This window comes from Oryx dammah, unplaced genomic scaffold, assembly GCF_014754425.2.
Source record: "Oryx dammah isolate SB20612 unplaced genomic scaffold, SCBI_Odam_1.1 HiC_scaffold_2, whole genome shotgun sequence".
Taxonomy (NCBI): Eukaryota; Metazoa; Chordata; class Mammalia; order Artiodactyla; family Bovidae; genus Oryx; species Oryx dammah.
In genome coordinates, this window is record NW_024070186.1 from 112,356,717 (window position 1) to 112,382,273 (window position 25,557).

The window sequence follows — 25,557 nt, forward strand, 5'->3', positions numbered from 1 at the left end:
GAATGGCTTGTGAAACTGGTTTTATTGGTCAATAATCATGCTAAGCTTATTTATACGGGCTGGTTGTCTGAAAAATTAGGAAAGAATCTGGAAAAGCAGAACCAGAATTGGTGTATTCAGATCAGAGATGAATATCTCCTTTTCAGTTTCATTTGTTTGTTGACGTAATGTTGTTTGTGTAGTAAACAAACATACTTGTCTGGTAGAGCTCTAGCTCTGAGGAAAAAATAAAAAGGACCACTCCTTTGTTTGCAGAGATGAAGTTATCAAAGAAGAGTGAGGGGCTAGGATGTGGACGGTAGCAACCATCTCCCTTCTCAAACAAGCAACCACTTACAGTTCTAATACATGGTTCTGAAGAAGGAAGAGAAGATATTCCAACAGTCTCGATTCTTTCCAGAGGCCACTGTACTTAACCAATTATACCTAATTTTCTTAAATACCTAAAACTATGCTCATGGTAAGCACCAGAGCACCTTCTTTTAAAAATGAATAAAATTAGTTAGGATAATAGTACAGTATTTTCCACAGGAAAATGCTTATTCATTCATTTAAAAAACCATTCATTTGGTACCTTCTACATGTAAGGGCTTTGTAGTAGACACTATAGAAGACACAAATGAATCAATCAGACATATGTCCTGTGCTTAAGAAGCTTATATTTTAGTAGTGTTGATTGTAATATACATAAATAAAAATAAAAAGTGGTGAGAATTATATATAAATCATTATGGGTATGACTGGCATTTAGACACACCATCTGTTTCCTATGTCTTACATGATGCAATTACTAACAGTCTTACATAGAGGAGATAAAATACAGTCATACATGTGTGCTGACATGTGTGTATGTAAATAAAAACTGCAAAGATGCTCTGAATGTACAATTTTTAATAAGGAGCCAGCATTATGGTTAGTACCAAAGAACACTCAAGATGACAGATGTGATTATTTTTGAAAAAACAAGGAGCTGGTGTTGCACATAATAATAAACCGCAGTAAATTTATACTGTGATAAACCGCAGTAAATTATAACAGTTCTGAGCCATAATAGAAACTCTAAAGAACTGCCATAAGCCACTGCTGTAAACCAGTTTGGATTTAACTACCTCGCATTTGTGTCCGTAAAAGCAGCTTCTACAACCTGTTTTTATTGGACAAGAGGCAGGGACTGTTCCTATAATCTTCTTGTGTCAGTCCTTCAACATGAATATGAGTACTCCAAGACAAGATTCTTCAAACTGGAGTACATATACTCTTGAGCATGCGCGCAAGAATTTTTCAGAGCACAAGCCACAAGCATGGAGAACATGAAGGGAATCAGTATCTATAGCTGCAGTTCTCACACATGCTTTCCAAGACTGATCTGCCAGGAAAACAAAAAGCTTGTGCTCTAAAAGCTTCCTTTTCAAAAAAGTCATACTTAATAGAATCTCACCAAATGCATCTTCCTGGGTTGGAAACCCCTCTATGGTACAGATGTAGGGACAACTCTAGGAACACTTACTTCTTATACAGTCCCATGAGAGCAGAGCATCAGCAGCTTCAGAACCAACCACTGGATGGAAACACACAAATAACAGTACCTGTTATTTCATCTGGGCCTCATCTCTTTTAGAAGTGAAGTGGCTGCCAGAGGGATGTGTATTTACACACTGGCTTAAGTTGGGAAAAAAAAAAAAAAAGCCAGACTTTTCCTGAATGTCTGTTTTGGTTGACTGGTTTGCCAATGATGACTTTTAGATTATATGGCAGATGTTAATATGTATCTTCTGCAGTTATTTAAACCCTGAATACAAAATTACAGATTCCAGTGAAGTGGTACTTAGTTTAAAAAAATTATTTTAGAACAAATTATCAAAAGAGAAGTTAAGAAAACCCCATTTAAAACAGCACCAAAATGAATAAAATACTTAGGAGTAAGTTTAATAACCAAGAAGGTAAAAGATCTGTATATTAAAAACTGTAAGACACTGATGAAATAAAATGAAGAAGACTCAGAAAAATGGACTGCTGTTCCATGTTCATGGATTGGAAGAAAATATTGTTAAAATGTCCATATTACCCAAATTATGAAAAGATTCAATGTAATTCCTATCAAAATTACAATGTATTTTTTCACAGAAATGGAAAAATCAATCCTAAAATGTGTATGGAACCAAAAAGATGTTGAATAGCCAAAGCAGTCTTGAGAAAGAACAAAGCTGGAGGCATCACATGTCCTGATTTCAAAGTATACCAGAAGGCTGTAATAATAACAACAGTTGGTATTAGCATAAAAAAAGACACAAGGGACCAGTGAAGTACAAAAGAGAGCCCAGACATAAACCCATCAATATATGGTCAGTTAATCTTCAACAAAGGAGCCAAGAATATACAAGGGGAAAATGATAGTCTCTTCAATAACGGGGGCTGGAAAAACAGGACATGCACATGCAAAAGAATGAAATTGGACTCCTATCTTACATTACACACAAAAATAAACTCAAAATGGATTAAAGATTTGAACCTAAAACCCGAAACTAACATTCCTAGAAAAAAATACAGGGAATGAGCTCCCTGACACTGCTCTTGGCAATGAGTTTTTAAACTTGATACCAAAAGCAAAGGTAACAAAAGCAAAAATAAGCAGATGGGATTACATCAGACTGAAAAGCTTCTGCACAGCAGAGGAAACTGAACATAATGAAAAGGTAACTTATGGAATGAGAGAAGATATTTGCAAACCACATATATCTGACAAGGGGTTAATATCCAAAATATACAAACTCATACAATAGCAGAAAATCCAAATAACCCAATTTAAAAATGGGCAATGAACCCAAATAGACATTTTTCTAAAAAAAGATACACAAAGAAGCAGGTGTATGAAAAAGTACTCATCACTAATCATTAGGGACATGCAGAACCACCATGATGAGATATCATCTCACATCTGTGAGGATGTCTTTATCAAAAAAGCAAGAGATGGATGTAGAGAAAAGGGAACATTTCTTGTACACTGTAGATGAGAATGTAAACTAGCACAGTCATTATAGAAAACATTATGAAGGTGTCTCAAGAAATTAAAAACAAATTACCATGTGATCCTTTGGTATATACCTGAACAAAAAGAAATCTGTCTTGAAGAGATATCTACAACTATGTTCACTGCAGATTATTCATTCTAGCCAAGGTATGGAAACAGCCTAAGTGTCTGACAACGAATGAGTGGATAAGGAAAACGTGGCACGTATTTGTGTTTAAATACAAATGTATTTTACATATGTAAATATGCAAATACTTTACATATGTAAATGTATATGTGTAAAGTACATTTTACAAAATGTATATAAATGTATAACATTTATATTAGTGGACACGTTACATATGATACACTATATAACATATATCTACAGTACATATATACATTTATATATGTGTACACAGACATATATATGGTGGAATATTATTCAGCCTTTAAAAAAGAAGCAAGTCCTGACATTTGTGATAACATGGATGAACCTAAAGGGCATTATACTAAGCGAAATAAGCCAGGCAGAGAAAGACAAATGGCACATGGAATTGCTTAAATGTGGAATCTAAAAACAAGTTGAACTCAGAGAGTAGAATGGTGGCTGCCAGGGACCGAGGGAATGGGGGGAAATAGGAAGGAGCTGGTAAAACTACAGTTACAAGATTAATAAGGCCTGAGGTTACAATGTATAACATGTGACTACAGTTAATAATACCATATTTTATAATTGAAATTTGCTAAGGGAGTAGAACCTAAGTGTGTTTACATACACAGAAGGTGAATATGTGAGGTGATGGAACTACTGGTGGGAATCCTTCCATAATTCATATATATATCACCACACTGCATGCTTTAAATATATCTTTCAATTATACTTCAGTAAGTAAAAAAGATAGCATTTGCTAAAAGAAAGTGCTATAATTCAGCTTCCTTGGTGGCTCTCGGTGGTAAAGAATCCACCTGCCAATGCAGGAGACACAACTTTGATCCTTGGGTCAGGAAGGTCCCTTGGAGAAGGAAATGGCAACTCACTCCAGTATCAGTCCATAGGGTCGCAAAAGAGTTATACAGAACTTAGCAACTAAACAACAAGATAATTATTCTTTACAAGAACAAATTAATTGAACATAATAGAAAATTATTTTAGGAGCTATAAGAGCAAACATTTGAAAACCACTGCTCTGTGAGGTATGAACTAAAAAGAATGTAAGCACGATGATAAATGAGAATTTTTATTTAGGCTGGTAAGTTTCTCTAATATATAGAATGTCCCTTGAGAAAGACACCAGATGAGGACCAGGTGCATGAAATAGTTGGTGTTCCTGTTAGAGAGGCAGTGTGGTTGGGGAAAAGAGAACAGGCTTTGCCCCTTCCTGATCTTTCTGACTCTCCATTTTCATTTTCTCTGTAAAACAGAATAATCTCAAACCCTATCGGCTTACCATGAGAATCAGAACCAACAGCTATAGTTAAAGACTTAGCCCAGTGCTTGGTAGCACGTCACCAGCCCTAAAAGGTAACCATTATACAGTCTCATACATTTTAGTCTTTGGGTTGAAACTAAAGTTATTTACTGCCTTTTTAAAGGAGAAAATTTAGTTACTAACTCAAACACTTCTGATACGCATTTTAAGTCATTTTTCCAGTAATAACAACAGATTTTAGATTAGTCATTAGTTCTTCTGGATGTTCTCTGTGAGAAAAATGGATGGCCCTGTAGGTCAGGAATACAGGCTATACCCACCCACAGTTTGGGATATCATTAATAATGAACAATTGGGTAAGTTAATATTCAGCCAGAATACCATTACTAGAAAACATCTGGCACAGAAATAGTCCAGTCTCAGTCAGTCCTGACATCACCTGGGAACTTGCCATAATGCGAATGTTTAGGTCCACTCTTTGCCTTCGGAATTGGAACTCTCCGTTTAACAAGATTCCCAGGTGAGTCAATTGAACGTTAAACTGAAACTGTGAGAAGCACAGGTAAAGCGAAGATACCGTACATGTAATGCGGGTGGGAAAGCTGAGTAAGGCAGGACCATAAAGAGCCTAACTTCTAATGACAGACTGATAGATACACATGTCTATAAACACACAGTACATACACAGGTGTAGATCACAGTGGTTTTCAATGGGGGGTGGTTCTGCACCCCAGAAGACATTGGGCAGTGTCTGGAGATATTCTTGGTTGTCACAACTGGTGAGATGCTCTGGGCGGGCGTCTACTGGGCAGAGACCAAGGACGCTGCTAAAACATATTACAAGGGCCCCCACCATAAAGAATCAGTTGGCCCAAAATCTCAGTAGTGCTGAAGATGAAGAACCCCTAGCATAGATTATAAAAACCTATCAGTTGGAAAAGGCACTAAGGCATATTAATTGGAACTATTCATGGGAGAAGGAGCAATGATTTGACCTCACAGTTCTGATGGAAGAATTTCATATCTGGATATCTCAAGATCTGTGCGGCTTTCAAGATTATGAGTATCCTGATTAAAAGCTCTCAGATTTACTTACCTGCTGTTACTAGTAAAACCAGAGTCAATGATAACCTTGTTACATATAAAATCAGTCAGCTTCAATACCTAAAACCCGTTAACATGCAAAGAAAGATAAAGGAAACAAAACTATTACTGTTTGGTTTACATCCCAAGGAAGGAAGCTGCCTCAGGGGACCCTCAATTGCTAAATTGTGACAGCAAAACTTCTCTTTACATGAACTAATTTGTCTGTGAAACCTGAATAGATGTGAGACTATTTATTATCTTAATTACTCCACTTAGTGTACCTATTCACATAGCTCACTATGGAAGTATTGCAAGGTTTGCTTAGGAGATGGTGCCACAGACCTTACTGGAGCTATTATATAACATGTGGTAGATGCTCCTTACTGCCTTTCTAAAATTGGAAAACTCTAGAATTTTGGAAACATTTGGCTTCAAAAGTTCTAGATAACTGATTGTGAACCTGAAATGACTAACATGCAGTCAATAGCTTTCTTGTTTAGGGCACTACACACAACAGGTCGGGCTTGCAGCTTGAAATCTTGTAAGACTAGTAACTTTCCAAAGAAACACCTTTCTTCAGGACTATAAACCTCAAACTTTATCCTTCAAAATGTTTCTGGCAAGAAATAGTGAATGATTTAGGATAAACCCATTCACGATACCAGAAAAGCTGATTCCAATTCAGCAGCATGACTGGTGTCTCTGTCTCTTTCTGTCTGTCTCTCATACATATACACATCCCTGCAATGTGTAATAGGGGGATTGATCCATCAGGGCCTCCCTCCTATCATGGTTTCTACTGGTTGATGGTTGGGGGTGTAACTCTTTCTGCATATAAATTCCTATCTTCTTCCCTGAAAGGCTTTACCAGACTACCTAAGGTGTGCTCATGGGACTGGCCCAGGGAAATAGCAGGTTGTTAAGAAACAAGTAGTAAGGAAATGCTGAGGCATATGTATTCAAATTGTCACTTTTACATGTCTAACCATGAAAATGGAGCTTGGAAACAGATGGGGATACCAGCCGATTTTCAGAAACTACAGAAAAAGATAAGTGGACTTGCACCATGCTAAAAGAGATGCATCATGCTTGCTCCAAGAAAACACTGAACACAGTGGACACAACTGAAATGCCTTTAAACTCTTTTTTGCCAGTTTTGGCAATGCCAGGATCCACTGATGACCATTCAATTTTAATGCTCTTTGCATCATACTCCAAACAATCTTCCCTTCCTCGTATCCTAAGAAAACATACCTTCTTCTCATGAAAATGAAACAGCACATGGCATTGTTTAATAAGCTGAAAAGAAATCCTGAAAAGCTTTTGTGAAACTATTCTCTAATAAAATTCTAAGAACTGTGATGTAGAGAGGGGAAAATATTTCACTGCAGTATTGTTAAATACCATCCTAATGCTCATGTGGGAGGAAGAAGCACTTTGCCAGTTTCTGTAATGACTTCACCACCGGCACAGTTTACCATGGACTCTGCCACTGAGTTGTGAAGCCCCACTGCCTTTTCAGGAGGCACTATGTTTCTCTTCTCAGGTTCCCATGTGTATCAAATGGGAATGGGGCAGGGCCAGAAGCCCTGGGCAAGCCTGCCAAGAGTGTGGATTAGATCATCAACCAACCCACCCCAGCTTCCTCAGAAGTGCACAGGCCACAACCCTTGGGCCAGCCAGTCAGGTTCTCAAAACAGGAAAAACTAAAAGTGGATCCTCCCCATAAAAAGTTTGAAAGTTCTTACATCATACAATTATTTTAAACACATTGCCTCTTGCATAGTGTAATTACAGAAGAGCAGATTCGAATCTCAAAAAGGACTCTATTTCCAAGAATACCCCAAGTTAATTTCCCTGTACAATGTCCTCTCACATACTTAAACAACTTTAAAAAGAAAGTTCTGTGGCAAGGATTAAAGACTTGCATTGGATAATTAACTCATTCCTAGTAGATAAGATATGCTAAAACTCTCTATGCTTGATCAAGAAAACAAATATTTACAACTTTTCACCCATGACAAGTCCTTCAGTTAAATTCTTCAGGGATTCCATCCTATTTTAGCTTCTGTATAACAATACTGCAAAGCTGTAATCACATCCTCTATAATCAGCCCATTCCCAGTGTAATTAGGAGTGCCACAAATTTAAAACTGTGACCTCAATACTGAGGGAAAAAGTGTGTGGAAGAGAGAGTTTATACTGCATGCAATATGTCTTCCATGTTTTGTTGACAAATTTAAAACATAAAAAAAATAACATGTTATCAAAGTAATCATTCAAAGGACTTATGATTCAAAAGGGTTCCTGGTAAGAGTTTTTCCTCCATCATTTCTAATATCTGACACTCATAAAGCTCTTTTGTATAAAATCCCATGCTCTTCCCATATGTTATGAAAACTCTAAACCCCTTCAGATATTTGTCAGTTCCTCTCATTCAACTACCATCCACTGTAGGAATAAAGATAGATGTGCAAGGATTCCTGACACAACGTCAGGCTAGTGTAAACCAAGGTTAAACTGGCAAATAGGTCCATTAGTAAAGTGCCTAACTTATAAGCAATGTGAATAAATTTAATCCTAACTAAGAATAAGGAAGCTGATCAAACATTAGTAATCACATAATGTTTCAAGCAAACCGTTTGATAAATACAATAATAACCACATTAATAAAACAGATCAACAGCAACAAAACTTCTCAAATGCTTATGGGTCAGCACTATGAGAATCTTAGATGAATTATCTCATTTAGTTTTCACAAATGGCCCCTGGATAATAAAGTTATCCCCTCCAGTTTTCACAGAGGAAACTGAAGCCCAGGGGATGTTAAGTAACTGACCAGGTTAATTAATTGGTAAGAGTAGGGCCAGTCTTGAAACTTGGTCCAAGTGAGTCCCAAGCTTGTGCTTGTTTTTACAACCTTCAGACTACAATGTCTATTGATTATATATTAGACAAGCAATTTAAACCAAACATTCTTGTCCTTACTCTTTCACCAAGGCTTCTGGTGAACTAAAACTGTTAACAATCAATGAGGGGTGGGAAGAAAGCAGGAAGTGGAAAAAAAAGAGCAAGATTCCCCACCTCCATCAAATTCAGGAACTCCTTTCCATTACTGTATGAGTTGATACTGTCTAAATTACATACATGTTTACTCACAGCCCATAAGTTACTAAAGCACCAGTTACAAAACAGAATGCACTTATATTTTTCAGATTAAAAAGGCTGATTGACCAAGAAACTGAGTCCCAGGAGAAGAAGGAGCAAGAAAAAGAGAAGAGGGTCACCGCCCTGAAAGAGGAGCTGACCAAACTGAAATCTTTTGCTTTGATGGTGGTGGACGAACAACAAAGGCTGACGGCACAACTTGCCCTTCAAAGACAGAAAATCCAGGACCTAACCACAAGTGCAAAGGAAACACATGCTAAACTAGCCCTTGCTGAAGCCAGAGCTCAGGAAGAAGAACAGAAGGCCACCAGACTAGAGAACGAACTGCAAACGCAGACCACAAAATTTCACCAGAACCAAGAAACAATTATGGCGAAGCTCACCAATGAGGACAGCCAAAATCGCCAGCTTCGACAAAAGCTGGCAGCACTCAGCCGGCAAATTGATGAGTTAGAAGAGACAAACAGGTCTTTACGAAAAGCAGAAGAAGAGCTGCAAGATATAAAAGAAAAAATTAACAAGGGAGAATATGGAAACTCTAGTATCATGACTGAGGTGGAGGAGCTCAGGAAACGTGTGCTAGAAATGGAAGGGAAGGATGAAGAGCTCATAAAAATGGAGGAGCAGTGCAGAGATCTCAATAAGAGGCTAGAAAAGGAAACATCACAGAGTAAAGACTTTAAACTTGAGGTTGAAAAACTCAATAAAAGGATTATGGCTCTGGAAAAATTAGAAGATGCTTTCAGCAAAAGCAAACAAGAATGCTACTCGCTGAAATGCAATTTAGAAAAAGAAAGGATGACCACAAAGCAACTGTCTCAGGAACTAGAGAGTTTAAAGATAAGGATCAAAGAGCTAGAAAGCATTGAAAGTCGTCTGGAAAAGACAGAATTCACCTTAAAAGAGGATTTAACTAAACTGAAAACATTAACTGTGATGCTAGTAGATGAACGGAAAACAATGAGTGAAAAATTAAAGCAAACTGAAGATAAGTTACAAGCTGCTGCTTCTCAGCTTCAAGTGGAGCAAAATAAAGTGACAGCAGTTACGGAGAAGTTAATTGAGGAAACTAAAAGGGCACTGAAGTCCAAAACTGATGTGGAAGAAAAAATGTACAGTGTAACCAAAGAGAGAGATGATCTAAAAAACAAACTGAAAGCAGAGGAAGAGAAAGGAAATGATCTCCTGTCCAAGGTTAATGTGTTGAAAAATAGGCTTCAATCCCTGGAAGCAACTGAGAAAGATTTCCTAAAAAACAAATTAAATCAGGATTCTGGTAAATCCACAACAGCATTACACCAAGAGAACAATAAGATTAAAGAGCTTTCTCAAGAAGTGGAGAGACTGAAACTGAAGTTAAAGGATATGAAAGCCATCGAGGATGACCTCATGAAAACTGAAGATGAGTACGAGACGCTGGAACGAAGGTATGCTAATGAACGCGACAAAGCTCAGTTTTTATCTGAAGAGCTGGAGCATGTTAAAATGGAACTTGCCAAGTACAAGTTAGCAGAAAAGACAGAGTCCAGCCATGAACAATGGCTTTTCAAAAGGCTTCAAGAAGAAGAAGCTAAGTCAGGTCACCTCTCAAGAGAAGTAGATGCACTGAAAGAGAAAATTCATGAATACATGGCAACTGAGGACCTGATATGTCACCTCCAGGGAGATCATTCAGTTCTGCAAAAGAAACTCAATCAACAAGAGAACAGGAACAGAGATTTAGGAAGAGAGATTGAAAACCTCACTAAAGAGTTAGAGCGGTATCGTCACTTCAGTAAGAGCCTCCGGCCCAATCTCAACGGAAGAAGAATCTCTGACCCTCAAGTATTTTCTAAAGAAGTTCAGACAGAAGCAGCAGACAATGAGCCACCTGATTATAAGAGTCTCATTCCTCTGGAACGAGCAGTCATCAATGGTCAGTTATATGAGGAGAGTGAGGACCAGGACGAGGACCCTAATGATGAGGAGTCTGTGCTTTCCTTCAAATGCAACTCATCTACTCCCTGTCCTGTTAACAGGAAGCTCTGGATTCCTTGGATGAAGTCCAAGGAGGGCCATCCTCAGAATGGCAAAATACAGACTAAACCCAATGGCAACTTCATGCAACCTGGAGATTTAGTGCTGAGCCACACACCTGGGCAACCACTTCATATAAAGGTTACTCCAGACCATGTCCAAAACACAGCCACTCTTGAAATCACAAGTCCAACCACAGAGAGTCCTCACTCTTACACAAGCACTGCAGTGATACCAAACTGTGGCACCCCAAAGCAAAGGATCACCATCCTCCAAAATGCCTCCATAACACCGGTGAAATCAAAAACCTCTGCTGAAGGCCTGATGAATTTAGAGCAAGGCGTGTCCCCAATTACCATGGCAACCTTTGCCAGGGCACAGACCCCAGAGTCCTGTGGTTCCATAACTCCAGAAAGGACAATGTCACCTATTCAGGTTTTGGCTGTTACTGGTTCAGCTAGCTCCCCTGAGCAGGGACGCTCTCCCGAGCCGATAGAAATCAGTGCCAAGCACGCAATTTTCAGAGTCTCCCCTGACCGGCAATCATCATGGCAGTTTCAACGTTCAAACAGTAACAGTTCAAGTGTGATAACTACTGAGGATAATAAAATCCACATTCACTTAGGAAGTCCTTACATGCAAGCTGTAGCCAGCCCCGTGAGACCTGCCAGCCCTTCAACACCACTGCAGGATAACAGAACTCAAGGCTTAACTAATGGGGCACTAAGCAAACCAACCAATAAAGTCACCAGCAGTATTACTATCACACCAACAGCCACACCTCTTCCTCGACAATCACAAATTACAGTAAGTAATATATATAACTGACGACCCTTCCTTATCCAGTTTATACTGATATTATTGCAAGGAACTCAGTCCTTTTTAATTATTCCTCCACATGCCCCCAAAGACTGACTGAACTTGTACTTTGGGAAGGTTTATGCATGAACTATCCAGGAGTATCTGAAACTAACTAAGTGTTGCCTGCATAGTCATATCAAGTGTGCACTTACTGTATATCTTTTCATTTACATACCCTGTATGGAAAATATTTAGTCTGCACTTGTTTAAATACATCTTTATGTATTTCATTTTCCATAACTCACATTAATTTGACTGCAACTTGTCTCGGTGAAATACTTTAACATTATAAAGCAGTAAATAATTTGTTATTTTTACCATTGCTTGCTGAATTTTCTTTTGGTCATTCTGTGTTTTTTTTTTTTTTTGCATGTATAATAGAATTTTATTTCCTGTTCATAATGTCTATTAATTCTTCATTAAAAACAAACAGGATCTATTTCCCATTTATAGTCAACTTCTGATCACGTATTAGAGAAGGAAGTAGTTGAAATAAATAAAATTTTATGGCTGTTTGATTTCAAGGTGAACTACAAGATCTCACAGGAGCAAACTTGACTTCACGCTTGAGATGTATCCTAATATCACTGGTGCCCAGCACAGTATTTAGCACATATTAGGAATTTAGGAACTTAATAAAATGTTTACTCATAATCACTGAATAAAATAATATTAATTTGCTTTTGTGAGCATGTATGAGCTGAGGCATGTCAGGTGAAAGTAAGAAGTGTGTTAGGAAGCCAGAAAAAGCACATTTGGAAATACAAGTTACCTTGACAATCAAGAGTTTACTGTGTTTCTACCATACATTAAAAATCCCCTTAAAATGTTTGTCTACATCTAAACAGCCACTAAAACATATGCTAGAATCAGCCACTAAAACATATGCTCTTGAACATTCTGCTTTGAACCAAAAATGTCATTATTGTTCTTTTCTCCTGTTTGGCTCCCAGAATAGTTTGAATTACTTAAGGTAGCTGCTTTCTACCTTGCTTGTTAGTAGTCTGCATTCAGAAGCTTAAGCTTGATTGTAGGTTGTTTTTTTTTTTTTAAACCTCCCAACAAGCAAATAAAAAGCAAAGATAGTTACAAACATAAGTTATAGAAAAGGCATATTTTTAAAAATACTGTATGTTAGTTGAGGAAGTTTCTTCTGTGATTATTGTTATGTGATTTTCAAGGTAGGTGAGAAAAATTCAGTAATTCTTAAAGGAAAAAAAAAGCATCCTAGGAATTCTGATCCTGGGACTGTCAGCACCTGTACCTCTCTAGCAGAGAACAACAGCTTTCAGATGAACATTTCATATTACAAATCTGGTCCCCAAGCCACATTCCAAAAACATGATTTCAGACAAAGTAGCTCACTGCCATTTTCCCTTTTCCAACCTTGTAACTGTTAATTTAGTGTGGTCAATTTTATTGCCAGTTATTGATTTTAAACACAATTCATTTAGACACTCAGGAAAACTGTGAAGATCTTTAGAAGTAAAAGCCATCTTTCACAATAATCCTCCTTTCCCTGCAAAATCAATTTCATGATAGCAAAGCAAAGATTTGTTGACAGAAACACTTCCATGGTGATGAACTGCAACACCAACGCTGTGGGCTTGCATCATCATTAAATAAATTTGGATGAAAACTGAGGTTAGTGATGAATGAGAAAGCTTCTGTTTAAACACATTTATCATGGGAATCGGCAGTGACCCAACTGTATTACAAAATACATGACAGTCTAAATGTTTTCCAAAACTGTTTTTATTTTTAAGTTACCTTGAATTAGAACTTTAGAAGAAACTACAACTGTTATTTTACATCTTTTAACGTAGACACTGATAATATTGCTACATGGGATATCTTTTAAGATGATAATCAAAAGAGTACATATAAAGTTTTGGTGAATAGTGATCAACTAATAAAAAACAAATAGTTTATAATCAACTAATAATAAACAAACAGAAACTAGAAAGAATTAAAATACAAAGTCTTCCCAGCATTTCCCCACTTATGTCACATGACACAAACAGAAAACACACTGGATGGATAAAGAGGCAGAGGTGATGAGCTGAGGGACTCCTGTCACCCCCAGGCTATTCCTGGCTGCCCCAGGTACTGAGGAAAAGACCCATTTTTGGCACACTTGTAACTAAGAGTTTGAGAGGTTCTGGACTACTCATTAGTTGAACTATTTTGTAAGGAGTCAATTTCTTATCTTATGTGAGCCAAGCAATTTTATATAATAAAGTTAATACCCCAAGTCCTGTGCTCTTGATTATAATGCACAAATTCTCATTCCATCCTCCTCCTCCAGATATTAACTACAAATAGACTTCCCAAGTAATTAACATTATTGGAAATCTACTGGGCTTTCAAGGAACTGAACCTCTTTTAGAGGTTCCTCTACTAGGACTACTTCAGTGTAACAATTCATATCCACGTCAAAATTTATGAACACTGCTGTATTAATAACATATATAGATTACTAAACTAAAAGTGCTGCTAATCAAAGTTGATGGTAAAGAGAGCATCATCTCTTAAAAAAAGAGTTTCTTTTCCATAAAATCATACAACTATTCTATTAGTACTTAAAAGAGTTTCTACAACTACATTTCAGAATGCCAAGACATTAGGCAAAGGATAAACTAGGTTGCATTGTGAGATGACCATAAGAATGACACAGACTAGACTTTTGGCCTTTAATTTCAAAAATAATTCTTCATAACTGTGTGCTTGTGTGTGCCTATGTGTATGTGGGGTTCCAGGACTTCTTTTTATTGCACATAAAATCACAGACGAATCCTGAAAACTAGGAAGGAGAGAGGAAGTGTCACTGGAAAATCTTCATATGAGATATGTGGAAGTGGAGGGTTGTGTTCTTGAAGAAAAGAAGGCCCTTGAGAGGCTCATAGGAGACACGACTGTTTCTGTAAACATCTGAAAAAATATCTTCCTTTCATTTCATCTGAGGTCCTAGCTTCAGAATCAAGATTCACTTTACTCAGTCCTTGATCCTTTTAACTTTTTGAGCTGCAGCATTCTATCACAGTTTTGAATGATTTTATTTTATTTTGTCATTTTATTTTAATGACATTGTTCTTGCCTTTTAAGACCATTTGCAATGCTTTCCCAAGGAGGCCACTGCTCTCTGAGTTATCCTTACAAGAAGGACATTGTACATTACAACAACTGGATCTTTACATACAAAGGAAAGTCTCTTTATGTGTTAAGATGATGACAGGATTATATATATTCTATTAGTACTTAGAGAGTTTCTACAATTACATTTCAGAATGCCAAGACATTAGGCAAAGGATAAACTAGGTTGCACTGTGAGATGACCATAAAAGGGGTATTTAATTTAAAATTTTTAGACCTATATAAAGATTCAGTGATCTTTATTGACTAAAATATAACTCCACACAAAAACATATTTTTCACAGCTGTTTTGATTCTTAATCTTTACCAAATGAGTCTTCCTTTGAAACTAGTTAGACAAAGGCAGGGAGAGAGCTTTAATAACACTCTAGTTTCCCTACATTTTGGCTTCTGATATTGTCTTTTCCTCCAGATAATCATTTTGCTTTGCAATCCTAAGAGAAAAAATAATTAGGCAATAATGCATGCCCCAAACAATAGGATCTACATTTCTCAAAGTAAAAATCAAAACACTATGAAAATCCCCTGATGTCCCACCCAGGCCTATCAAATCCCAATCTCTGAGGGAAGGGTGCAGGAAGCTGCATTTTTTAACAAGTTCCTCTGCTGCTTACTATGTACCTAAAGAAGGAATTGGGCTTCCCAGGCAGCACTGATGGTAAAGAACCCACCTGCCAATGCAGGAGACATAAGAGACACAGGTCCGATCCTTGGGTCAGCAAGATCCCCCAGAGGAGAGCAAGGCAACCGACTCCAGTATTCTTGCCTGGAGAATCCCATGGATAGAGGAGCCTGGTGGCTACAGTCCATAGCGCTGCAAAGAGTTGGACATAACTAAAGCCTCTCAGCACACACATACACCAAGAAGGAATCCCATTGTTTTAGACAGTTCTATTGATATATTGATAAATACTAGCAAATATGTTCTGACTCTAGTCTTGCTCTATCAAAATGAATGACACCTGTTTCAGGAAGTGTGGCTATTCCACCCTCTAGTGGCTGGCATGACAAACAGATGGCTTATTCTCCAGGTTTCCTTTTTATTCAAAAGAAAAGCTCAATAAAAACTGCCATCTTATAAGGTGGAAAGGTTCCCAGTTTTACAACAGTAGCAAAGCATAGATGTCTGAATCTTTGAGCAGTAGCAGGCTGTCTGACAACTACAAGCTCTGTTTCACCTTCAGGTCCCTGGGCCTCAACATAACCCTACAGCATTTCTTGGGAATGGTCCAGAACATACATTAAAAAAGAGAGCAGTTTGGATGAGCCAAAACAAAGGACTCCATTCACCTTAGGCCACAGTGAAGCAAATCCAAGAAAGAATAAGGCAGATAAGTGGTTCAATAAAATCCACAAACCTTCAAACTCCTTAAAACTCATTTTCATTTAGATTAAGCTCCAAGTCCTTTCCTTTGCAACTGGTGGATCCTTCTACTGTGCAGTCAGAGCAAGTACTCCCCAAAGGCAAAACTGTATGATAAAGAATCCTTAGGGAGTCGAGCAAGTTAACCAGCCAACACACCTCTAAGTACCTTGCTGCTGCTGCTGCTAAGTTGCTTCAGTCGTGTCTGACTCTGTGCGACCCCATAGATGGCAGCCCACTAGGCTCCTCCGTCCCTGGGTTCTCTAGGCAAGAATACTGGAGTGGGTTGCCATTTCCTTCTCCAATGCATGAAAGTGAAAAGTGAAAGTGAAGTCGCTCAGTTGTGTCCAACTCTTAGAGACCTCATGGACTGCAGCCTACCAGGCTCCTCCGTCCTTGGGATTTTCCAGGCAAGAGTACTGGAGTGGGGTGCCACCAGACCTCCAAAGGCTGTCTCACTCTCTGCCACTCTTTAGGCCTCTGGAAGGGTGGAGTAGGTTTACTGACATAGCACCCCTGTCTCAGTGACATGCACAGCATCTCAGCATTAGTGTCTCCTCTTCAAAGAACCACAATGGATACAACGGATCAATCCACTGATAATGATAAACTGAACGGCATGGGTACTAAGGAGAAAGATCCACTGTCCTTCAAGAGCTTCCTATATCTGATATACAGAGATGAGAATCTTGAACCAGACTAAAATAAGCCTCAAAGCAACTTTGAAAATCTACGCTGAGGAGTTTCATTGCATAAGGCTTGTTTCTACTAATTTGATAGATAGGTCTGGAGCACATGCATATTTGAATGTTTTTATTTGTATTAATACCTTTTACCTTTGTCTCTTTCAAAGATACCATACTACAAACCAGTATTTTCAGATGAGCTTTCCATTCTTCACATGCCTTTGGAAGAAACATTAGTTTAGACAACCAACCAACTTTGCTTTGGTTGGCAAAATGGGGGAAAGGTGGGTTTCAGCAGGATTCCTAAGAACTTAAGAAATAACCCTTTACTGTTTAGAACTTTCTAAAGTCTTCTGTGAGGAGATTCAATCCCATTTGTATTAGCTTATAATACAGAATCACTAAAGGTGATTCTATGTCTTCTATGAGGATACAAGCACCATTCATTCCTCAACAAATCACGTACAAGAATGAACCCACAAACATTTATGAAACACCTAATATTTACTCATTGCTGTGCAAGACAGCTATGCAGGTGATAAGACTTAGAATCTAAGGCAAGAGTTAAGAACTACCTTAAAAGGTAATTAAGAGCACAATACAGAAAAGGAATTCTATAGATAGCAAGTTCTGTAGGCCTTTGGAGGAGGAGTAGATTACCCTGGACAGAGTTCAGGGGTCAGGTTTCAGACACAGATAGGATCTGACTGGAGGAGAGGTAGCTGTCTGAGAGAGAAGGAAAACTGGGAGAGATTCCAGGAGGATCTCAGAGCAGAGGTGTGGAGGCAGGCAGGAGAGCAGAAAACCAGCATTTGAGGAACAGTGAGTGATGCAGTGTGGCTGATGTTGACACGGCTGGGGAGTGGTCACAAAGAGTCGGACACAACTAAGCGACTAAACAACAACAAGATGCCCAGGGCACAGTACTGTCAGAACCTGAAGGTCCTTGACTACCAAGCTAGGGGCAATCTGTCCTCAAAGAAGTCCTCTGAGTAGTGAGGTCAGAGAAAACCAATGCTTTATACACTGTTATTTTATTTCGTAATAACCCTGTAAAGTGGATATCATCACAATTTTAGAGATGAAGCATAATAAATCATATCTAATCCTGCTCAGAACACAGACAGGGCACCTAACATTAGCTGCTTGTGCTCTGCCTCACAGTCTGCCACTTCAGCCAGAACTCTGGGAACACCCCTACATACACACACGGGGCTTTTCCCTGCCTCCTCCCCACTGCTCTGCCTGGAGAGAATTCTCTGCTCTAATCTAGTGATCTACAGGGAAAGGTCTGGCTGGAGCCTGACCTCTTCTGAAACCTTCCAAGGTCACTACAGATGAGAGCAGCAATCTGCCTCCTCTTTCAGCTCCTCCCATCTGCAGACCACTGTTAAGAGATAACGAAGCTGAGAGGCCAAGCCCCACACCAATGGGCAGACATGGGGAAGACTGACTGGGGATGATGCTGTGGATAGAAGATGCCAAGAAAGCAAGACCAAGCAAGACAAGTTGCCAGGGACCACTAAAGCTGCAGTCCAAGCCCACTCTATCCTAAAACAGGAGTCTGTAAGCAAAAGCACAAACTCCAGGAGTGAAGAATGAGTTTGGACAGCCTATCAGTCTGTGAAGAACAGAGGTACCTGATCTCCTCAAAGGTGGCTGGAGTGAAAAGCATCAGAAATGAGTGACAATGATCCACAGAAGCAACATCACAACTGCATACATCAAAGTTTTTAAGCAGGTGGCCATGTTGACAGTCCTGATAGTCCTGACCCAAATCTCCAGAGAAGGCAATCTAGGGATCAAGGTCTAGTCATCAAAAAGACAAGCACCACCAGCTTAGCCCAGAGGTGGTGAGACTTCTGCCTTTGCAGAACCCTAGAAAATCTTCCTGGGGTGGCATACCCTAATTTAGGGTTTCCATTTCTCAAGCAGCATCATGACTTACAAGGAAAGACTTAAGGTCCCAAAATCAGTTTACAAAAAAAGAATTGTGTATTTTTTGAGCTCAGGGGGAGAAGTGTTAGGGTTCAAGCTTGCATGCATGCATGCTCAGTCGCTTCAGTCATGTCCGACTCTTTGAGACCTCATGGACTGTAGCCTGCCAGGCTCCTCTGTCCATGGGATTCTCCAGGCAAGAATACTGGAGTGGGGAGCCATGCCCTCCTCCAGGGGATCTTCCTGACTCAGGAATCAAACACATCTCCAGCATCTCCTGCATTTTAGGCAGATTCTTTACCCAGTGAGGCACATGGGAAGCCCAGGGTTCAACCCTGTCAGTTTCTAAATTCTGCTTCCAATTCAGAATTAAATAACTGTAAACTTAGGGAGTTATCACAAATAAAATAGTCATTTTAGAGAAAAATCTTCAAATTGATCTCCAATTATCTCTCACAACAATTGCTGTTTAGTTGCTAAGTCATATCTGACTCTTTTTGCAACCCCATGGACTGTATCCTGCCAGGCTCCTCTGTCCCTGGGCTTTTCCAGGCAAGAGTACTGGAGCGGGTTGCCATTTCCTTCTCCAGGGGACCTTCCCGACTCAGGGTGGAACCCAGATCTCCTGCATTGCAGGCAGACGCTTTACCATCTGAGCCACCAGGGACGCCTGAGCTACCAGGGAAGCCCCTCATAACAATTAAGTACATATAAAGACCTGCTTTAATGCAGCCACTCAAAGCAATTCCTCAAGAACAAATTACCAGCCTTTACCATTTAGCCAGGCGGCTGTTTTTTTTCCCCTTCTCTTTTTTAAAAAAGAGCTATTCCTTTTCTGTTCTCTGTCTTTTAATGGAGTTCTTGCTTAAATTCACTGATACCAGACAGTTTTGAGGCCTCAGAGAAGTATCATTTTATAGAAAGAGGGGTTAACTAAACACTGCAATAGATCCCTAAAGAGTCCATTACACGAGAAATATTCAAACACCTGACGGGTCCCTTCAGGGCAGCAGGGATCACTCTGAAGAGGACAATCTCTCTCACAGTGACAGACACAGCAGCACAGTTTTTTATGTAAAACTTTATTCTGATTATAATAATGCATATATATTGCAAAAATTTTAGAAAATATAAATGCTGCTGGAGTTGCTGATTTTAGCTTCTAAGAAGCACAGTGAGAGAACTAGGGAGAACAATGGACAATTAGTACTATTTTCTTAGGCCGACCTATCAACTATGGCTCTGTTCCAGGTGTTCTCAGACTGCCAATAAGGAAGGAAATGTGCTATAGGGGGACCATCCTGTAGTTACTAAACACCCCTGTGCTAAGGATTGGCAGACTCCCTCAGAAACTGCAAGTTTAAGTATTCTGTCTGTTCAGCCCAAATATAATGGCCCAGGGGCCAGCCTGGTAACCACAGGAGAGGGGCAGGGTTTCCCTCCCTCAGAGAGCCAATCGATACCTGGAAAACGGCTCAATCACTGTGCATTGTTCAAGTACTGGAAAGAAACGTCTCCTTAGAGGGCTACTCTCAGAACTAGTCACACTCTTATCAGTTAATAAGACAGGCAGCCTTGTAGTGGGAATGTGGGCATAAAACTCACTTCTCAGGCTTTGGGAAAATTATACAGAAGTACCCACGCTGGGAGAAGGAAAAAGTGGCAGGTGAGGGGCAATCACATTTTCTCCCTGGGCTGCCTCAGCCACTTGAATGGTATCAGCAGTTTTTCTATGATGATTCTCAAAGCAGCATCTCCAAGTTTTCAATGCCTACCGAACAGGTGCATATGGAAGACGGGACTGCACTTCAAACCTGGCATGTGCCCACACCCCTGGGCTCTGTCACTCTTGGATTGCTCTCTGATTGCTTTGTCTCACTTCTGGTGGTGTTCCACCACCTTCCCTGTCACCCAGGGTCAACATCTGAGTCCTGTTCTCCACTTCTCTGCTCATCCTCTAGATCCAGCCGACCACTCTGCCCTGGTATTTCTCCCTCTGCCCTCTCTCTTTTATCTGTGCTGCTGCTGCTGCTGCTGCTGCTGCTAAGTCGCTTCAGTCGTGTCCGACTCTATGTGATCCCATAGACGGCAGCCCATCAGGCTCCCCCATCCCTGGGATTCTCCAGGCAAGAACACTGGAGTGGGGTTGTCATTTCCTTCTACAGTGCATGCATGCATGCTAAGTCGCTTCAGTCTCTGTGCGACCCTATGGACAGCAGCCCAGCAGGCTCCTCTAACCACAGGATTCTCTATGCAAGAATACTGGAGTGGGTTGCTATTTCCTTCTCCAATGCATGAAAGTGAAAAGTGAAAGTGAAGTCACTCAGTCGTGTTCAACTCATAGCGGTGACATGGACTGCAGCCCACCAGGCTCCTCCATCCATGGGATTTTCCAGGCAAGAGTACTGGAGCGGGGTGCCACTGCTTTCTCCTTATCTGTGCTGGTACTCCCCAAAACCAGACTTCAGAACAGATGCTACTGTAAAATAGTTAAACTACTGGATTTAACCCCACACCTCTAATACAACCTTCACTTGTGTTGCTGGTGATCTTTCTACAACCCTGTCCTGACCATGGCAATTCCCCAGTCCCTCGCCTCAAAACCACACTTATTTAGCACTTACATTACTGAGTGGCCCAAATCCAGACTTTCAATCAGGCCTCCACCTGTCACCTCCTCTCCCTTTGAAACTCTGGACATAATGGGCGCCCTCACCAGGACGCTGCACTGACCATCTTCTCACACACCACAGGCCTTCTAGCGCTATGCCTTTGCTCATGCTGTTCCTTGGACAATAATGCTCTTCTCTCTTTGTTTCTTTGTTTCTGAAATCTTACTCCTACCTCAAGTGTCAATTCCTCCAGAAAATTCTTTATTTTTCTCAATTTTCCTCTGAGTTTCCAAAACATTTCTGTTTGTACTTTTATTATAGCACTTAATTTTGCCTCATTCTAGTCTTTTGTCACCCCTCTTACACTATAATCCTATAATCTCTTGAGTAAGAATAAGCTGTCATTTATTTTTTGAAACACTCATATTAATGTTTCTCAAAATGATCGCATTTATCAGAATTACCAAGACCTCCACAGATTTCCACATCCCCAGACCTGTGAAATCCAGTGCAAGAATCTGCATCTTAACAAGCTGCCTGGCTCATTCTTGGGTTTATAAAAGTTAAGAACCACTGTACTACATTATCCAGGACTTAAATACTGCTGGTAATAGGAGCTCAGCAAAAGTGCACAGGTCTAACAACACACCTGGGGGCCACAGTTGACTTGCACTTGTTGTTTTCGTAGAATCACTGAATGTCAGGGTCAAAAGACTTTATAGATAGTATAAATGCTTCATTTTTGAACAATTAAAAGACAGGACAAAATATGTTTTCAAATAAACTCTAAAAAAGAAAGACAATGAATAGACTAAGTAGGATGAGGGCAGAAAAGGATGTGTGAAGGTTTTCTGGGCCAGGGGTGGCTAGAAACACAGCCCAGTACCTGGCACTGCCTGGTCAGCTGCTGCAGCTGCTATGCTTAGCAATATGTTTCCAAGAATTAACTGGAGAGATGGGAGAGCAAGAGATAAAGCAGAAAAACAAGAAATGTAAAATAACCAAAGAATACAAGTTATCGTTATGATCAAGAAATGAGTACCTTAAGAACAGAAAGAAAGAAAAAGTTCAAGTAAAAAAGAAAAGAAAAAAGTAAAGATAATAATGTTGACATTAGTAACAACTAGCACTTTGGATGCGCCAGGGACTTTCCTACACAGTATCTCTACCCGCTAAGGAACTTGCAAGTAGGCAGTCTAATCCTAAGGGTTACAAGATGAGGAAACTAAGGTCGGCCACAGGCTGACTGGCTTGATCAAGAACACACAGATAGTGGTGCCAGAACCAGAATCGAGATCCACCCAGGTCTACCCGGCTCCACATCCAGTGCTCTAGTCACTAACCCAGGGCTGTTGTAAAATATAAGCTGGAGAATGATTTTTAAAAGTTACATGGGTGTATGTAAGGGAATGAGAAAGATGGGAGTGGGTACCAAAATAGAAGAAAAAGAAAAAAGCTGAGGTGAAAAACCTGACAGATGAATAAAAAGAAAGGGGATAAACAAAACAGTTCAAGGTTAGTATATTTGAACATTCTATTTCTAAATGGGATGCTATGTGTCTGAACACAAAAATGGAAGTAACTAGGTTAGGAAGGATTTTTGAAAACTGTACTTCGATGCTTATTCTTGGACTACCCATGGTGTAATTACCACAGAAAGATTGGGAGGTGACTAGGTACAACCACAAACCATGTTACATTATAAAATGAAGGCATCAATTTCCTCTAGCCTTCACCTCAGAAACTGGACAACTCTTAAATATAAATCACAGCACTGCAGTTCTATTTAAAACCAAACGTTCTCTCACAAGACATTAGTGGGAATGAGCTAATGAAACTAGAGTTTCCTTTTGAAGGACCGTTTGCCATATAAAACTAAAATTTTAGTGACAAAGTTTTATTGTATAATGAGGAAGTTCTGAGAAAATCAAGAGAAAAACGCCAAAGCAGCATATGAAATTCTGGGCTATCTGCCAGATTCATTATCTGTTGTTTCCTTTAAAAAAAAAAAAAATTAGCAGTGATTTACCAAACAATACAAAAGACAAAAGGCAATAATATTCCAAAGACATTTTTTCTCATTTTAGCATTTCCTTCTTTTCATCACCATATCCATCATCATTACTTATGTACTTTCCCATAAACAGAGATAAAAACAAAAATACAAAACACTGTCATTCTGATAACACCAGGGCCTTGACCAAGCATTCCACAGCTGGGTCCCTAAGCGAGTCAGGCAGGCCTGACTCCGCCCCTCCCTTCCCTACCCCAGTGACCACAGACAAAAACCACTCAAGGTCTCTGGAAGTCCTGAGCCTTTCAACCTCTAGAGTTAAAGGTGTAGTGAGGGCCCTGCAGTCCCTGGAGTCAAGAACACTCCTGAGGGAACACAGCTTTCTCACACAATATGTTGCCAATACATCTCCAAAAAGTTCAAAGTACTCACACAATTAATTTCATTTAGAGAAAAGGAAACATCCTGATTCCAGCTGTGTAACTAGGATCTGATAGTTTCCTCCTACAAGGAAACTAATTTTGTTCTGGTGTTTGCCCTCAGGATAGTGTGAAGGAGCACAAGGATCAAGTAGAAATTGGATTGCAGAACTGAGATTTTGAATAAAACATTTTCACCTTTCAGTACTTCTTTTGGTCATTAAGGCTCACTGCCATCGGATGACTTGCTGTAATCATAATCATATAGATAGCTCGGTTTCTTTTAAGAACCTACAGGCTAAACAAGCTAACATTTTAAGAACTTAACGAATTCTCCTTTTCTTTCTACTGTTACCTAAATATAAGGGAGGCCTCTGCCTCACTGAACTCAGCATCTTTCAAACTTGTAATCCATTCCAAACCCCAATCTCCATGTTAAACTGAGTTAAACATTAAAAAAAAAAAAAACCCACAAACTTTTCTTCTATGAATGAGCTTTCCAACTTGCTTAATCTCCCCCAAGACATCTGCTTTCTGATGAAACCCAGGAACCTCCGATTCTTATTCACTGTGTGGTCTTAAAAGAGACATATGCATCGAGTCCTCCAGCAATATGCTCTCCAAATTCGGATAAAGCTTGCTTGGAGCTATTTGACATAGTGTTCTATAAAAATGATCCAAGAGATGACACATTTTAAAGCTCTCTACCTCATTTACTGAAACATGTCCAAGTATAAAATTCATACAAACGACAAAAAAAACATAGCTTTTTTTTTTTTTTTTTTTTTAAGATTTGGGAATGAAATTGAGTTGTCCTAATAATATAACTAGCCTCTGCTGCCATCTAAAGGTAAAAACTATGAAGTGAGATCAAGAGTTATCAAGAAAACCAAAATTAACTTGCAGCATCAATGGTGTAGAAACAATGGGAACCCAGTAACTTTCAGGCAGCTGACCCTACCAACGACTATTCTAAGCCCTGTTGTCTTTACAAACACGTATCAGTATAGCTCACCAGAAACAAGACCCACAAATACTGTCTTCAACACCAATTAGTTTATTGGACAGATTTCAGTTCTGACTAACCTGTGGTGCTCATTCCACATTCCTAGACGATCTGAGTCGGGAGATGTTGAGATGGGATCTGGGCATCGGCAGTGCTTTAAAAGCCCCACAGGTGGTTCTGATGAGCATCTAGGACCACTGGGCCACGAAACACTGGCCTTCTACAGCACTAAACCTCCCACACCCAAGCAGACAAGAGTTCTAGGTAGAAAGAAACCTTAAAGCTTATATCTAAATGAGATTCAACTATGGCAGTATTTATCAAAGTATGTCAGGCTGACCACCCTGCATCAGATAAATCACCTTGAGAGTTTATTTAAAATGTGGATTCCTGGGTGCACCCATAGACATTTAAATGAATTACAGTTTCCAGAGGTAAGCCCCAAGAATCCACAGTTTAAGTAGAATCCCAACACAGATTTGTGTACACTAAACAGGACAACCGATCTAATTCTTGACAAAGTTAAAGGACATCACTGAAACCTATTTTGTAAAGACTATTATTAATGCTGTGGTTATAAGGTCAGCTGACTTACTCATGGTTTGCACAATATGTTGATGTTCACAGAACTGTCCTGATCTCTTAAGTATTTATTTCCTTTTTTATCCTTTAATATAACTTAGTGTGTTTTTTTAAAATTATATACTTCTTAATTACAGAAAATGTAGTGTATAGAGAAGATATAAGAAAAATGAAAAACACTATAACTCCACTAACCAGAGTTAACCACTGATT

At 39.4% G+C, this 25,557-nt stretch overlaps 2 protein-coding genes across 5 annotated transcripts in view; one reads left to right on the forward strand and one right to left on the reverse strand.

Annotated features, from left to right (window-relative positions):
* The window catches only part of CMSS1 (cms1 ribosomal small subunit homolog), a 400,514-nt gene that overhangs the window by 359,884 nt on the left and 15,073 nt on the right, over positions 1-25,557 (reverse strand). The window lies entirely within an intron of this gene.
* The window catches only part of FILIP1L (filamin A interacting protein 1 like), a 315,409-nt gene that overhangs the window by 282,098 nt on the left and 7,754 nt on the right, over positions 1-25,557 (forward strand). For all 4 annotated transcript variants that reach the window (XM_040226024.1, XM_040226033.1, XM_040226039.1 and 1 more), the window contains one exon: positions 8,742-11,517. In XM_040226024.1, coding sequence (XP_040081958.1) covers positions 8,742-11,517 — 2,776 coding nt within the window. The remainder of the gene's footprint in view (positions 1-8,741; positions 11,518-25,557) is intronic.